Consider the following 17671-nt stretch of genomic DNA (forward strand, 5'->3'; position numbering starts at 1 on the left):
ATTAAAAGAAAGTGGAGCAAACAAAATTCAACAAGCTACAGCTGCAGAATAAAGCTGTACAAGTCTTGAAAGCAGAGCAGGAAAAGACTTTTTTTTTTTAAAGATTTTATTTGTGAGTAGAACTTAATGATACAAGAAAGAAAGAAAAATACAGGACTTTATTCTGCCCCAAAGTGTGTAACCATACCATACATGACTACATTTCATATTGTAATACAAAGAATTAAAAGAACAAACTACAAAATTAGAAATTAAGAGTCATTGCATATGTGGTCAAGATAAATGGAGGGACTCCATTAAAGAACTGAAACATATAGCAATTAGTCATTTAATTATGACCCTGCAATAGAACACAATTTAGCAAAATAAGTATTGTATGCTTCCTAGTGTACAGAGGACATACAAGGTTGAAGTACAAGCCGAAAGCCATTCGTGCCATGCAGTCCTGACTAAACATTGCTGCTCAGGGGTCTCTCCTGCACAGTGCTCTCCTGCTGCTTCTGTCCCACCCTACCTCCACCCGTTCCACAACCGCCCACCCGACACTTCTCAACGACGTCACTTACTACCTCAAAACCTCTCTCTCTGCCCATCGGAGGCCTTACAGCTCTCGTCCTCCTTTTCCCCTTCGCTGCCTGAAAGCAGCCCGAGGTATCGGCACCCCCCAGCCTAACAGAGGCCCTGTCCATCCGCAGCCGCCTCCGACCGCTCAACCCACCTCTCCTTTGATGCTTTCTGCTGCATGAAGATAAGGCATCAGTTTTCTGCTATTTTACCAATTGCAACGTTTAATATTGTCCTAAAAGGTTACATCCATATTCTGTTTTGTTACAGATGCTTACTGTGAGTCAGTGTTTCTCTCTCCCACACCGGGTGTCAATGGTTCCTGCTGTTAAAACCAGAAATGCTAATACTAGAAACCAGAAGTGGTTACCAGCCTTCCCCGCTTTTGGCTGGGGTAATTACGCACGGTTTCTGGAGAATTCCTGCAAGCTTTACCTATCTGATCTTAAACTACTTTTACAATTAGTGATAGACAGAAGCATGGCAATCACTGGAAAACAGTGAGTTCAGTGGCAAAAGTGATTTTCTTTACCATGCTACATATTAAACAAACATTTATAGCAAACTGTGAAAATACACCTCTAAGGTTACTTGGGATTTCTGTACTTTACTGCTGGCAACAACAAAAAAAATTATTGAAGAAATGCCAGTTTTTGTAAGTGAAAATAATTAATATAAAACAAGGTTAAATATTCAGTGTAATGCATTTACATTTTTATCTTGGGAAGGAACAAACACAAAAGGCTGCAAATAGGGTTTATATGCAGCAGGTTTGCATGTGCACCCAAGGGATTCTTAAGAGGGTGAAAAACCCCTATGCTAGGGCCCAAAATACAACTGCCCATGCCTCATACCACCAGCTGAAAAACTTGTGAAATACTTTTAAGACAGTTACTTTTTAACCTTTTCTAACAGCCAAATTACCATGTGACCAGTTCTTAGGGAGGCAAGACTTAAAGACAGATTTCCCTTAAACTTTTCACTAGAAAAAACAAAACAAAACAAAACCAAACCAGATTGGGCTCTTTCAACGCACAACATGAGCGGAACACACCACAGTTATTTCAGTCCTAGACATCAAAGATGATTCCACGAGCCAGTTATAAAATAAAACAAAGTGAAAAACACCTTCATTTTGTTACAATAGTGAGAGGGGAGAAGGAGAGGAAGGAATGGATAGCCTCAAAGCTTGACTAAAACATGATCTGTAATCACAAGCTTGCAGAAGTTTACATGTCAGTTCAAGAATACATCCCGCTTGAAAACACCACGCACGGCAAAAGCATCCTCTCTAAAAGTCAATATTTAAGAAGAAATTTACTTGTGACTTGGAACAGAATATTGGAAAAGAACACTTCTTGTGGTAAGCAATGCGTGTTTTATTTTTAGTTGTGAAATTTTTTTTATTCTTTTGTAAAGCGGTGCGGGCTTTAAATTAAAAATAGCAATCGAATACCTTCCACTTGGAAGTCATTTACATTTGATTACAAATTAGGGATCAGATCTGCGGTTAGCTGCTGAAAACACAGGATTAGCACCTTTTTGGACATTAGTTTCTGGTTATAACCTTAAACAATCAAGCCATAACTTGAGGGGCTGGTTGGATTACTTGCTGCATTCATTTACATAATAAGACAAAACACTCAGTACGATCTGGTACATTCTAGTGGTTAATGGATTTTAAAATATGACAGTGTTTCTGCAGTGTGTTTGGCCTTTAGGAGTCACTCTTCTTTTTGCTCTTCTTCAGGAAGGAAGGAGTGCGAAACTTCTTTTTCTTTTTTGATGGGGACTTCCCTGGAGATTCATCACTACCTGCATCAGCTGCTGTCCCCTCCTCAGCTGTTGGTGTTACTGGCTCTTCAGCGGGTTGAGACTGGGGTTCCTTATTTTCCACTGCAGGTGATTCCATTTGGCTTTTGGGCACATCTTCATCACATCTCCCTTCCTCCTTTCCTAAGGGAGGGAAGCTGAGTGCTTCTGAAGGCTCATCAGGGGTGAGATCTGGGAGGGTTTGCTTGAAAGTTGCAGCGTCACTGTCATCTTTGTAAGTCTGGTCCTGCTGTGTCTCTAGTGGACGGACAGACAATGACACAGTTAGTTTACGTAAGTGTCCCTACAACAGAGACAGTGAAGCGAGTTGATGGTAGAGCACTCTCTATAAAAAACCTTTAAGATATTTACTTTGCATGGAAGCCTTTGTAATGGGTCTGTTCTCCTTTAGCTTTGGCCACAGAGACAGAAAGAGGATATTCAAAAGTTTTGTTGGCTTTTATGCTTCTTACCACAGAACAGATAAAGCTGAACTGCATCATGCTGGTGTAAACCAGCAAGAAAGTAACTGTTCAGACTGCTCTCATGTTTTATTTATAATATTTGCACACAACATGAGATTTTAGTACAGCAAGCAGGAATTAAACCTACAGTTTTCATCAGCATTGAAGAGAGAGCATCATTAAATTCTGTATCTTGATTCTTTTTTCTTTTGGTGGGATAGAACTGGTTGTTGGTTTGCAGGGATCTGATACATGCAAATCCATTAATTTCTAAACTGTTGGCTTGCCAATTTTTAATCGCAATGCTTCGATTTTCATAATACTCTTCCATGAGATCTAACAGATGTTGCTCCAGAATATGATTTCCTATCACAAAGGCTTCACTTCTTTTGCAAGACATGACTATATATTATGGATTCCTAGATGTAAAATCCATGTAGTTTATCAAATTAAATGAGCTCAGTGGGTTATGCGATACAGCTTTTTTTTTTTTTTAAATGTATGTGACGTCTAACAGCAAAACTCACCCCTGTATAAAGGAACATCAAAAATCTAGTGATAACTTTACATCCAAAGGTGAACTTTACCACTGCTTCCTCAGTTGTAACACTTCCCTTATTCACCACTATGCTTCAGAGATGTTGTGTTTAAAGCTCCAATTTGTGCATATGTATTTAACAACGAGCACTTTTTAAAGTTCCCTGCAATGTTCATCACTACACTGTAGCGGTGCCAAATATATCCCCATTGATGTTACGTAAGGAGGAATTTAGAACAAAATCCAGGCCATACCCATTGTAAAGGCACAAAAGAAAGGCAACTGTTCTTCCCCCTTTTAAAATCTTGTTCATTTTAATTTGAAAAGACTGAAGGCTTCCACAAGAATTTACAGAAAATACTTGATACTTTCCCATTCTTCCTATGAAAATGACAACGAGTGTTCTTTTTATTTCTGCCAGATGCGATTAATAATCCTCTAACATACTTCAGAGGGCTCTGTTCTGTGAATACCTGCTAGAAAACCATGTTTTACCTAGAGCGCCATGAACTTCTAATTGGTTAAAAAAACAAAACACACTAGTATTCAGTGCCAAACACTCAGAATGCACAAGTTAGCAGTTTAAAAGTTATAATGCAGGCAGGATTTAAAATAGGGTGAAAAAGGGAAAGCAACTATGTACATTACAAGCTGCCTCCTGAAGCTCTAGCTCAACATCATATGTATGTGACACACAAATTTGTAAGAAGCACCACCTACAATTCTTCACTACCACTACACTCTTTTTGGATTTCATTTTACTTCTCAGGAATTAACTGAAAGCATTGCTGAGCTCTTCTCCCTGGGATCCAGGGACAGGACGCCTGGGAACGGTCAAAACTGCACAAGGGCAGGTCGAGACTGGACATCAGGCAGCATTTCTTTACCGAGAGGGTGGTCAAACCCTGGAACAGGCTTCCTAGAGAGGTGGCCGATGCCCCAAGCTTGTCAGTGTTTAAGAAGCATTTGGACAATGCCCTTCACAACATGCTTTAACTTTTGGTCAGCGCTGAAGTGGTCAGGCAGTTGGACTAGATGATCGTTGTAGGTCCCTTGCAACTGAAATAGTCTAGTCTACTCATTAGCTGGCCCAATTTTTAGAACAGGCACCATATTAGATTATCAGTCAGTTTTGTTTTATCTTTTTAAAAGAAGTTTAAGAAAGTTTTAAACAAAGTTATAAAAAATGAGATTAGAAATTCTTAAAATTAAAAAATAGGAAGCCACAGGCATTCAAACAGCACTTGCCAGTTGGCCTAAACATTGGATAAATATAAATAGGTTTATAACTCATTAATTCAGGACTGCTATCCCTTCCCAGTTTGTCAAATTACCATCACCTTTACTAAACAGATTAACATTATGCTGGAATTAAACAAACTTCTGTTTATCTAGCTTGTGAAGGGCAATATTTTACCAGAATTAGGGTGACTTAAAAATTCCACATTTGATAAAGAAAGTATACAATATGTAAATACCTTGCTATTCTACTTGATGGATTTCAGTAACATAACTAGGAAGGTCTGAAAATATATCTTGCTGCAAAACCTATTTACAGCTTAAGAACTCAGCAGTACCTCAAAATTTCTTCAGTTTTTTTGAATAATCATGTCTACATCCGTGCTCTCCCTTTATATATACTGTGGCATAAGAATTTCAAAAGTAACATTAATACCGGTGTGGGTTTACAATTCACATTATCTATGAAAATAAAGGTTTATGGGTTTTTTTCCCCCAACACAACATGTGGACAAACATTCAAACTAGGCTATAACTGAGTTAACACAACACACTTTTCTGACTTCAGCTATGCTTAAATAGAAACAATATGAGGGAAAAAAAGTTGAGAAGCAGCTGGATACAGAGAACATTGTCATTCAAAAGAACTTCTGCCAACCAAAGTCGTCATGGCATGAACTTCCAGTTACTCTTTAAAACAAGCTTAGTAAGTTTATCCTGGAAAATTTATACAACTAGAAGATTTTGTGGAACACAATTCTCAGTTTAAAAGAATTTTCAGGTTTTAGAATTTACTAGTAATGTCACAGGTGTCTACGATGTAGTTTGACTTTCACGTCTATGACAAACACACTGACTTTCGGATATAACAGGACATACAAATGGAGGGGGCCAAACATCCTTATTACTTTAAAGTATAATCTGAGGTAGGCTTGCAGATCTAGGTGAAACAGCCGTAGAAGTTGCTGCCACCAAGTACTTGCTGCTATTCCTTGGCCGAAATTTGCATTTCCCTACAGCTGACATATATAACATAGGAGTAGTTCCATATCCACTTCTGTGCAGAAGTCTGCTGGCTAAGTTTAAATCAATGTCAGTGGTAACACTTTTGCACTGGAATAGATTAGGAACTTTCTTTCATTTCATCACCAGGTCCAAGCTGTGTAGGCAGCAGCAAACTGTTGGGGCAGAAACTCCCAGACCTTTTTCAGCTGTATCTGAAAGACAACTTCAGACTATTCCTTTTTAAACTGAGGAATCGGACACACAGATATGGGAACACATAATGTCACTTTCACAGTCTCTTTCAAAGGGGAAGTGCATTTTAACATAAGATCTGTAACTACCTAGAATTTCATGAGATCAACAACTAAAGAAATCAGCGTCTCAACTGAAAAAGCCTGCTTTTTAAAAAAGAAACAAAAAACAAAAGCAACAAAAAGCCCTTAGTAAACAAAGATGCAAGAGTGAAGCAAAGCACGTAAGCAGGTCAGAGTATGGAATGATACTTACTATGGTAACAGGTACTCTTTAGCATATCCATCTCCTGTTTGTAACGCAGCCACAAGAAGAAAAAAGCACAAGTAGAGAATCTATGCATTCATCACAGCCATTGTGTTAAGTCAGAAGAATGGTTGCAACCATTCTTATAGAAAACAGAATGAGATGAAGTAGTGAATGGAAGACTAACAGACAAGTGATATATCCAATGTACAAGGTAAAGGAAACAAGACAAAAATTAGATTACACCTGTTCAAGATTGTTATTTTATCCTTTTTTGAGGAAATTGTAGACTTTACTAGCCCTGCTCTCATTTTTAGTTAAAACTACTCCATAAGGTGAGCAAATAATGATAGTTAGATTCAAATTGAGTTGGAAATAATATTTACTGAGGTGTAATCCAAGTACAATAATGTTTAAGAAATGTGCAATCAGTGAAGGAGATTTACCAAAGCAACTAAATTGGTCTCTGGTTCACCATCAGACACTATTACATTTCGTAAGAGCAATTCTTTCTCGCAGAAAAGGTACAAAAGGGTAAATCAGTTGAGAAACACCAAGAGATGACAAGGCAGTACTGAAAAGATGAAAATTTGTCTTTATATTAATGCACACTTCTTTATTATTGTAAACATAAGTCCTATTACACTCACAGTTCAGTGTAGTATATTTTAGGTAGTATAAAAATAAATACAAGAAATAATTTACCTTTATTAGATACTAGTTCATACATTTTCATGCGTCAGTCACTAATGATGCAGTTACTGGTTTCCCCTGGCCCCCAAATCAGAAGAACATACCTTCCTCTATTTTAATCGGCGTACTGGGAGGAGTGCGAGCTGAAGTGTGATCAGGGGGGCTTCTCTCTTTCTGTTGCCTGCCGTCTTCTGAAGGTTCTGCAGACAAAGAGAAATTAAAAAGGCAGACAAAACCTTTCAGTGTGTGAGAAAACAAGTGTGTCCTGTTGCTCCAAGCACACAAGATATGAATACATTTTTCTGAATCAAAATTCTGCCAGGATATTAAATAATACCAAAACAAGCAAAAGAAAATTAAGTGATCGTTTGATATTAAAAAACTGTTCGAGTCACAGTTGTGCTCTGTGGTGTTTTGTTGTTTGGGTTTTTTTCATAGGAGGGCATGAATAATGTAATTGTTTATGAATTGGTTTATCATGCTGTTCTAAAGAAAACTTGAGGAAAAACCACAAGGAAGATAGAAACAAACGGGGGCGGGGGGGGGGCAGGGAATGCTCTCAGACCTACACAAGATAATGCTCTTTTGCTTGCTTTGTATTGCTGAAACTCGGAGTAAACAAAATTGCATCCCAAAAGAAAAGAAGACTGCACAGATAATCAGGGAAACATGCAGTAATTAAATGATTCAAAACAGATTTCACAGTGCTTGGTGTATTTGTTATTAGTAAGGAGGGTCCCCCTTGCTTCGAGGTTTAAACAGCCCTAGATCCAAAGGCAAACTGTTAGAGTACACCATGTATCAGGAACAATATTAAAACATTGTTCCATACAGTTCACCTATACAATTACAAGTGAAATCAGTCCCACAGATGAGAGTCAACTGACAGAATCTCCAAATGGTGTAGATAAAGAGGTTGCTCCTTAGATTGCAAGCACAGCTGTACCATATTAGTAATACCTGAGGCCTCAGCCAAAAGGTCAGGATCAGACCTTAATGCTTTGATCACTGCAGTATGAAATTCCTTATGGGAGGACTTCTGCCCATCTGGCTCTTCTCGGTTAAGATGTGTGATGACTTGCTGCGTGGTCTGACAAGAAACCCATGCAGCAGCAAACTGAGTGTTATCTAAAGATTTAGACAGTGATGATACGTCAACGATCCTGTAAAGTCTTTGTATCTGTTCCTTGAAAGGTTTTTGATCTGCCTTTCAAATCCAGAGATATATTTTTTTTATCTGATGTATTTTGCTCACTGATGGTCTGATTTCTAAGCAATGTACTCTGTTCCCCAGCTGGTGTCTGTCTCAGTAACACAGTCTCTCCATATTTTGATATCTTATCTAAGAAGGATGTAGCAATGTTACTGAGAGAATAAATGTATGCAGTTATACAGGCCTAACAGCAGAGTATCCCACCCCGCACAGTCCAATACTTGATGGACCGAACACATACAATCTACAATGGCTCCTATACTGTCTTATTAAAAAGCAGAAGCAGGGAGCACACACTGCAAAAGAAATGGCACTTCTGGTTCCTGCATCACTCAAGGTTCAAAACCTAACAACAGATGAGCATCACAAGTATCATCCCTTAAAACTATACAGAAGTAAAGTAGGATAACCACTTCAGATTCAGCAATGATCTCTTTTTACAGCACAATTCTCTCATAATTCTATGGTAACTTAGAAGGTCTGTTTTGGGGGAAGTCCCCAAGATGTGCCATTGCCAAGCAGCAATCAATGTTGTTCTGTATCTTCCCCATTCAACAGATTTCTCAAATACACAGTTTTCAATGTGTTAGAAAACTGCAGTTTTGCTGCTGAAAAGCAACACCACCATTCTCTCACCCTAGACTATCTCTAGCACTAAGGGAAACAAAGCAGAACAATCTGCAATACTTTGCAGGACCCAAAATTTTTTTGACTGAAGTTTCGAGCTTTCAACTTCCTAACAGCAGCAGTAACTGGCCAAACTAAACACCCCAGTTTGTCTACAAGGATAATTTTAAAAATAAGATCTATGCATTTTACAGACTACTCCATTAACACTTAGATCGCACATTCTATCTCCAATATGCTTTTTAAATTTCTAATTCACACTGGAAAAACTAAAACACACAAAAGCTGAGTAATTTATCCATGGCCTTTGCAGGTAACCCACCTTCCAATTAATAATAAGCTTGCTGTTACAGTCTATTGCAGAAAAAACACACACAGAGAAACCAACCTTCTGGTCCTTTCTGCTTTCTTTCTACTTCTTTGCGATATTCTTCCAGTTCTCGATCAGTGAGTTTATTGAAGGGATTTGGTCCTGTTGTGCTCACTATGACTTTTGGTTGATACTCTTTCTCAATTATTGCCTTGGACGCAGTCACCAGTTCTCCCTGACAAAAGAAAATTAAGATACATCTGCAATCGTGCAGTAACTTGCAGAACCCTGAGAAGTACAGAGGCTACAAAGCAACCAAAAACAAAACAAAAAGATAATATGAAAAATGCTGCATTTATTTTCTTTTAGATTTAAAAAAAAGAAAGAAATCTATGACAGAATTTTTTTTTTTTTTAAATCAACAACAGGTTAATATAAAGGAGAAAACAGGTCTCATTAATCACCCTTACAGACACATCAGTGTTTCCACCAGGGAATATCCACCATTAAGCAGTAAATCAAATAGCAGCCAAACAGTCTAGCTGAACTACATCTGAAGTCACAGAAGTATCCCGTTTCTTTTTCTCCTCACAAAAGAAACAGCATACCAGGCCCAACTGCAGGGCAGTCTGGGCACAGAATACCTGCAGAACTTCACAGGACTCAGCTCAGAGGTATTTTTGTTTGAGGTTTGTTTTGGGTTCTTTTGGTTTCATTGTTTTGTTTTGTTGTTTTTAATACGGGAAAAGCCATTTCTAGTAGCTACTACATAACATCTAACAGATGTTATAGTAAAAAGCCATCTTCTATGCATTCTGTATACACCAGATTAACAGTTTATTACAAGTAACTTTTAACTAATTAAGGTTAACTGTAATCTTATACATGTTAGCATATTTGCATCTATAACATGTCATACAAGCCAGATAAAAAGTTATACAAATAAAAATAAAACATTAGCAATTCTAAGTACAGTAAGTTCCAATGGACAAAAGCAGCTGCATCAGAGATTCTCTAATACTAAGGTTTTTAGTTTTTCTTCTCTAATCATACAGTAAAGACTAAAGCCATTGGCTTTTCATTGTCTCAGATACGGAAGATGCTTGCCTGGATAGCTGCTGTATCGTTCAAGTGCCTTGTTTAAGCATTTTTTTTCACTAGATATACAGAACTCTACTCACACTAGTCTGGAAATGACTGATGTGTGGTCTGTGCCTTGTGTCATTGTGATACCTGAACTGCCTTCACTGGTGAAAAGAGGTATCTGAATTCCAGTACCAAATAAGTACAGGTTATTGATTGGTCCAAGTCATCTTCATATTCAAATGTTATTTATACCAATATTTAAAAGAAAGCATTAGAAAGCACAGTTCAAAAATAAACAGCACCAAACAAACAGACAAACATTCCATTCCATGTCCATGCTTGATGGACAAGCATGAGATCATCACTGTAAAACTGAAGATTAAATTAGACAGAGTACTGTTTTGGATGCTAAGACCTGCTTTGGACAAGTTGTCAGCACCAAAAAGGTGACAGACAAGAATGTCCAGATCGAATGAGGACAAGAGCAGTTATATATTTCTGAAAGCCTCATGAGAGATCTCCAGAAATCTGGTCTAGAGCAAGCCGGGGAGGCAAGAACAGCTGATTGTTAGAATCTATGCTGCTCTTCAGGAAGCAAACACCAGCCAGAAGTACTGAAAAACAAACAGCATAACAACAAGTCTCCACTGTAAGATCCTGAAAGGAACTGCAGGAGAGAAACGTCTCTAAAACATTATAGCTCACCTCCATTTCTCCATAAAATAAGAGGAACTCTCATCTCAGATGCAGAATGTGAGTTGAATGTCAAAAGCCTTTTCTCAACTATTTCCATCAATACCAGAAAACCTCCGATTTGATAGTCACGGCTTTTCTTACAGGATAATGCATAAGAAAGTCACAAAAACATCAACCTTTGTCCAAATCCTAATTGTTTTGTAGAAAATGTGAAACGCCCCCAAAACTACAGGTTACAGCTTTTAATGATGGCAGAAAATTGGTGCCCATGGCAGTTTTATATTTCCCTTTCTATCTCTATCCAACCTTCAAACTAAATATGTAGTTTTAAGTGAAACTCAGCAATAAGTAGCAGGGGCTTGTAAAGCACTGATTTCAGGCAGAGTTTCTAGAGTTTTCTAGGATTACAAAAGTCAATAGAGGAACAAGACATACAGCGCACACTGGTATTCCTTCCTGGAATGTTTAAGAAGCTTTGAATCTTGTCTGCAAGTTAAATCCAAAAATGACTGGGTAGAATAACTTTCGCATGAAATAACATTTTACTGAATGCCTATTGATTTAATAATGACAAACAGCAAGACACGCAGTTTGCAGCAAGATGACTACTGCATTGGCATTATGTGTTCTCCTCCTTAAGAGAGCACCTTTGTTAACTACTGGGAATAAAAGCACCGCATCAAGCTTATCACATTTACTGAATTAAAAAACCAACAAAGCAAAACCAAACACACACAAAACCCAAACCCACCATCAATGCAAACAGTATTTGTACTGTCTGAGTATCTCTGACCTAAGAGAAATATTGAAAAAGATCAGAGGCAATGACAGTAAGCGGATTATGTATTACAAAGAAAAACCACTTTTTTGGACTGTAAAAGCAGAAAGATTACACAAGAGACCAGAAAGGCAAACTTTTGATCTGCTAAAAGCTGTTTCCAGATTAACACATCCAGTTTTGCTCAGTATCAATAATATGGAAGCAGTTCAAAGGCCACTAGTGAAAATTATAAGGGTAGAGGGACTGATTCTATGGGGAAAATAAATTATAGTAGTATGCTAGTAAGTTCTGCAACATGATTACTCTAAAACATGAACAAATCAAAGAAGTAGAGATGCATTGCTTCACAGAATAGGCCACACAGCAGCTTTCCAAGAATTCAAATAAAAATATACAACACCAAATGAAGAGAGTAACACGGGACAGAAAGGAAACGAGAATAAAGGACTAAAAAGACAGTACAAGGCATATTTTGGATTGTTAAATGTGACACTAAAATACACAAGACTTTGCAGAGCTATCAACCTGTCCATGCCGTTCGGAGATTCCTATGAACGTTCAGAAAAACTGAACAAGAAAATTGGTCTGGAGTTGCTTCCAGTATTAGAGAGCCTGTAGAGAGGGAATAAATTCCTATATAAAGGACTGGCACTCTGTTTCAATGCAGGATGACATGTAAAAACCAAAAGTTCTGGTGATTTCATCTGGATTATTCTAGTACTAGCATTATTTTGATGACAATTTTGCTACTATTTTGATGACTATTGGAAGTGTGATTGCATGTGTAAGCACCTGAATATCAACAGCATTTTCTCCACTGTAAGAAATAATGGATAGATCACACTCATGAACAGAATATATTTTCACTCCTGAGAATTTTGTAGGGCCATACTCTCCCCAAAAGACCCAACAAAGGGAAAGGCATTTATAGCTAAATATACACAATATACCTTCATACTACACTTGGACTTCACGTATCCTACAAGGAAATTTTAGATTATCCAGTCAATCTGCAACTTCTCCACCAAATCTTGCTTTCAGAGAAAAATTCAAAATTGCTATGAGGTGACCATCATTTAACAGGCAAGCACTTCATCTTGTTCTCAGGGATAGATATGAGCAAAACTGGACCCTCATACATGCCAATTTTTCTCTCTATCAGACAGTAGGTTCATAATAATTGTCTGAAGTTAACAATCGCTCTTAACACAACCTGGTATTAATGCAGTGCCTTTATCCAAAAAACCAAGATTCTTAAAGTACTGTTCATGTAGAAGTCGCCATTAAAACACAGTGCCACGTCTCGGGCAGAACTGAGAGGTTTTTCATGAAGAACAAAGCCAGAGAATTTCCATTCTAAAGGAAGAAACACGAAATGGGTGATTCCCCTTTTACTTAAAATGCTTGAAAATTCATGTGAATTTACTTCTTTTTAAATCCAATTGCAGAATGGTGATTGGTAAGAGTAACCAACATTCCCTCTCATTCAGCCAAGACTGCAGCAGAAGCTTGGTTAACTAAGTCTGCAACATGAATAAAATTACATGATGCACAAGGAGCTTGTGTTGCGACACGGCCAGGACTTCTCAGAAAATGGACAAAGCAAATGACAAGGCAAAATGGAGTATTTACTACTGCAGCCATTGGCACAGAAGACTCAAAGCATTACATGCATACTGTACACAAACAGGATTTTTTTCATCCAAAATAGCGTGCATTAGTATTTGATATAAATGTCAATGTTAACTGAAAACATAATACATTTTAAGCATTACTGCAATCAGATGGAACTTTTTACTTTAACTGTAATTGAGTGTTGAAGAATTTGTCAACTGATAACTTGTAAGTATCTAGTACCTAAAAGTCCTTAACCCCTTGATCTACAGGTCTCCTCAAAGTTTCATGTGACATTTATGTGAGCATCCTTAAGATTTCTTGTACTTCCTCTGTTCCACAACACATGACTGATTTTTGACATAATCTTTCTATGAAATTTCTGTGGTGGTTTCTTTTGTTGTTGTTGTTGGGTTCGTTGGGGATTTTTGCATTATTTTTTTTTGTTTGGTTGGTTTTTTTGGGGGTGGGTTGTTGGTTCCCCACCACCACCCCCCCAACAGGAAATTATTAAGCATTCAGGTCACAACCCATATTAAGATGATAAAGATTATGAAATAGGCCACTCCTACTGTAATTAACACTGTGATGTAATTTTACACAGTATTTCCAGAGGAAAGCACTTCCATGACACCACAAAAAGGAAACACATCATTTGGACATCTAAATCCTAACATGACACTACTAGGCAAAACCATATACCAACAGACCTGTTGTTGGCTCCTTGCCATCTACAAAAATGCAGGTAAAATATTTGACTAGTCTTACAGAAAGATGATGCCATTATCCAAAAATAATACTTGAAAGACATCTTGCACATCACTGATGAAAGAAGCTGCCTTTGTTGTGATAACCAATGGATGACTATCATAAAAACAATTTTTCACTTTGAAGGTATTATTAAGCAGAGAATAAAAGACATGCACTACCTGGAAGAATTTGGCTTTGTTTTATTTTTCATCTTAAATATGGAAATAGTGCTTTATTATTTTTCCTTTCAGAATATGGATAAAACAAACTGTAATCTGAAAAGCATCTTTATCAAATTCTCAGTATGATACAACCATCTATAACACAAACTGGCTCATTACACTAGAAAGCATTATAAAGTCATGAGATTTACAACAATGACGTAATTCAAAGTATTCTGGTTTTTGATGGGGAAGTTATTCTGATAATGAGATTGTTAGGCATGACTTAAACCAAGATTTAAGAATCTTTTAGATAAAATACTGGAGCAGAAGAGACACTGATGCTTATTTACACACTGTGCTACCATGTTAGATCACCACTAAGAAACTCCTTCAAAACCTGGAAAGACAGCTATGGACAGATTGTTTCCAATGTGCAAACTGTTCCTGTTTACTCAGCCTCAAAGGACTGTCCCACCCCAACCACACACACACCTCTTGAATTTATTCCGATTTGAAGTATATTACATAAGCACAATTACATGTTTGAAAGCCAATTGATTTTGGAAATGTGGGGCATTACTCAGCAACTCTTGTAGATAACCACAAGAAGTTTTAAGGAAACAAGACGTCTAGCAATGTACAACCAAAAGTTGACAGTGTTTGTCAGCATGACACACTCTGAACATGTGGATATTTTCAGAATTACACTGATGTAATCAGGTTGAGATTAAGCTAACTCAAAATGGATCTCAAATTAGAGCAATCCTACACTAACAGCATGCACAAAGAAACCCACTATATGCAGAACCTAATCAGCACCTTAACATCGAAAGTGTTTCCTCACCAGCTTCTACAGACAAAGAAAAAGATCAAAATCCTTAAAAGATACTTTAACAGGGTAAGGTAACTGCTTGTATAGTTGCATATACATAATTTGGAGATCCATCTTTTTTTTTTTTTTTTTTCCTAGCCAAATCATTAGCTAACAGAGGGAAAAGGTCAGGGTAAGGAAGAGGTAAAATGAAGGGTGAATAACAGTATTTAGAGCAGTATGACAGGGCAGTACCTTTCTAACAGACAGAGATTTAGCGGGACTAAAGGCCTGCTCTGTGAGATCGAGCCCTTCAATAGATTCCGTACAGTCTGAGAGGGGAGCATCCTGCAACAGTAAATTGAGTAAACAGAGCAAACCGAGCCCAGGCTTTAAAACATCAACGAAAAGCATTATGATGCTTGCTAAAAACATGCAAAGAAACAGTAACTGGTAGATAAAATTGCAAATGACAATGAATTGACATGCACACAATATGACACCCAACATGAATAATGCTATGGTCATGATAAGGCTTGCCAAACTTTTTAAAGTATATCAGAAAATACTTATCTGGGCCAGTTAAAGCACTCAGATATACAGAACTTTAATGTCATTCAGCTATACAGTATACCTGTATAGCTCTAATTCTTAACTTTACTTTGGAGCTATGATTCATAGATAAAGCCTTTTGTATATCCAGATATACTGCTTTGAAGTTTTACTGATGTATAATAGCTTTTTTTTCCCAAACTGCTCTTCAAATAAAATATTATGAAGCATGATAAAACATATCTAACACACAACACTACTGCCCCACAGTGAGCCTGCTGTGCCCAGTATTAATACTTCAAGATACATAAACTTGGAAAACAAACAAAGAAAAAGTGTCACAAAGCCCAACGAGTTTTGAACAAGTATCTAACCCATATAAATAAGCCTTCTGAATTTCATGCATTACATTCAGCAAAAAAACCAAGAAGCATCCTCCACAGACATGCTTGGGCTACATGGCTGAAGCCTCTTAAATTTCTGACCCTGAGCACTCTCGCAAAGACAATAGTGTTACCTCTAAGACTTACCTTATAAACAGTTACTCTCTGCCAATTAAAGAATAATTTTATAGTGATATATTAGGTGAAAGCAGAGGATATCGTAGATTAACTTTAAGCTAATAGTTGTAGGCATTTTATACTCTCACCTGTACAAGACTCCTGTCCACAACTACCCCAGAAAGAACCTGTGATTGAGGGCCTGCGGTTTTAATATCTTGTAAATTTTGCTCTCGGATCTGTAAAGGAAAGCAGCAGAATACAGTCACATGAACAACAGAGAAAAGTTAACCACATTTTCATATTTGAAAAAGGGGTGGGTGAACCTGCCAACAGGCTGCAACTAGTGTTGATTGCTATGGTCCTACCCATCAAATAAAACTTTGCTTATAAACACCATTTGAAGATAGGTGCTCAGGTTCCTAGTTGTTTCCTCACATTTCTCAGAATTTCATCTTTAAGTACCATAGCAGGTAGTTTTCTTTTTTTTTTTTTTTTTTTTAGTATTGGCTCATAGTAAAACTCTACATATCAGGTAACAGACAACTCCAGTTTGCAAAGAAAAGTGAGAAGAGAAGCACACAGTTCGTATTTATATAACTCTGCTGTACCTGACCAGTCATTTCGAGGTTTCTGTCAATTAGCCACCGATACTGCACCAGAATATCATCATCTTACAGAACTTACTGTAAAATGCTGCACAACATTCAATTTTTACATCTAGTCAGGACCATATTCTCAAAAGGGCATATAAATATTTTTCTATGCATAAACTGACACTCTGGAATACTCCAACATACCCCTTTTGTTGCATCCTAAATATCTCCCAGTTCTTTCCATACAGAAGATGGGAACAGAAACCGGATCTTTAAATCTAGGTATTATCTATTTAAATTAGATATCCTAGAGTGGTAAAGAATTCATAACAACTGACTCAAAATTTATTTCTAAACTATTCTGGTTCTTGTTCCACGATAAATGAAGGAAAGCATGCAGCCAGAAAGACCTCTACTTTACAACTAAAAAGGACATTAAATTTATGTAAAAATACATGCACACAAGTACACAAACACAAGTATTTCAGAAAATATGAAGATCCTGCATCATCTGTACTTTTTTCTAGTTTACTACCCTTCTTGTCATCAGGAAGGTAAAAAGTTTGAAGTTTTACTTCCCTCCTCTTAGTTGCTTTATTCAAGTTTCTAATAAAACAGTATTTGTGTTTCAAACACCAAGAAACCGCTTGGCAATTTCACCAGACTTCTCATTTCAAGTGATTATTATTTTACAATGCCAAGTCAGGAAAAGCAAAAGCTCTGTCAACCTTACACAAATTATTTAGAACAAATCAGCATTCCTGCTAGTACCCCTGCACACAGACCTTCCTGTGATGTAATGCTAACTCCCATGTTCCTCGTGGCCATCAGTTAGAAGCCGCAAAACAATCCAGAACAAGTTAAATATTAACAAGATACCAGTGCGTATTTTATACTTTAAAAGAAATAAAGTGAAAAAAACCCAATGCATTCAATGCTTTCCTGTTGATAGACTGGTGACAAGAACATCTGAAATTGGAAGACTGGAAAATTAACTGCTAGGTCATTTCAAAAAGACTAACATGCAGTTCCAAAGGCCCCAAAAATTTATGCAACAATCACAGCATATTATAATATAATAAAATATAATATGGAGAGAGATCCATAGACTTCTTTGTCGAGGCCACAACTACAACTGGTGAAACCAAAGCAGGAAAA

General features: G+C 37.3%; 1 protein-coding gene across 7 annotated transcripts in view; it reads right to left on the reverse strand.

Moving 5' to 3' along the window:
* Positions 1 to 100: 100 nt before the first annotated feature.
* Positions 101 to 17671, reverse strand: part of ADD1 (adducin 1 (alpha)) — a 46843-nt gene continuing 29272 nt past the window's right edge. For 2 of the 7 annotated variants that reach the window (XM_010583527.1, XM_010583530.1), the window contains exons 12-16: positions 16067 to 16156; positions 9042 to 9198; positions 6918 to 7013; positions 6130 to 6163; positions 2353 to 2634 (exon numbers count right to left, since the gene is read on the reverse strand). In XM_010583527.1, coding sequence (XP_010581829.1) covers position 2634; positions 6130 to 6163; positions 6918 to 7013; positions 9042 to 9198; positions 16067 to 16156 — 378 coding nt within the window. In that variant the 3' untranslated portion in view covers positions 2353 to 2633. Of the gene's footprint in view, positions 2635 to 6128; positions 6164 to 6917; positions 7014 to 9041; positions 9199 to 15120; positions 15214 to 16066; positions 16157 to 17671 lie in introns of those variants that run through there. The other 5 variants (XM_010583525.1, XM_010583526.1, XM_010583528.1 and 2 more) reach the window with 3 other exon arrangements.

This window comes from Haliaeetus leucocephalus, unplaced genomic scaffold (genome assembly GCF_000737465.1).
Source record: "Haliaeetus leucocephalus isolate CR32 unplaced genomic scaffold, Haliaeetus_leucocephalus-4.0 Scaffold906, whole genome shotgun sequence".
NCBI lineage: Eukaryota > Metazoa > Chordata > Aves > Accipitriformes > Accipitridae > Haliaeetus > Haliaeetus leucocephalus.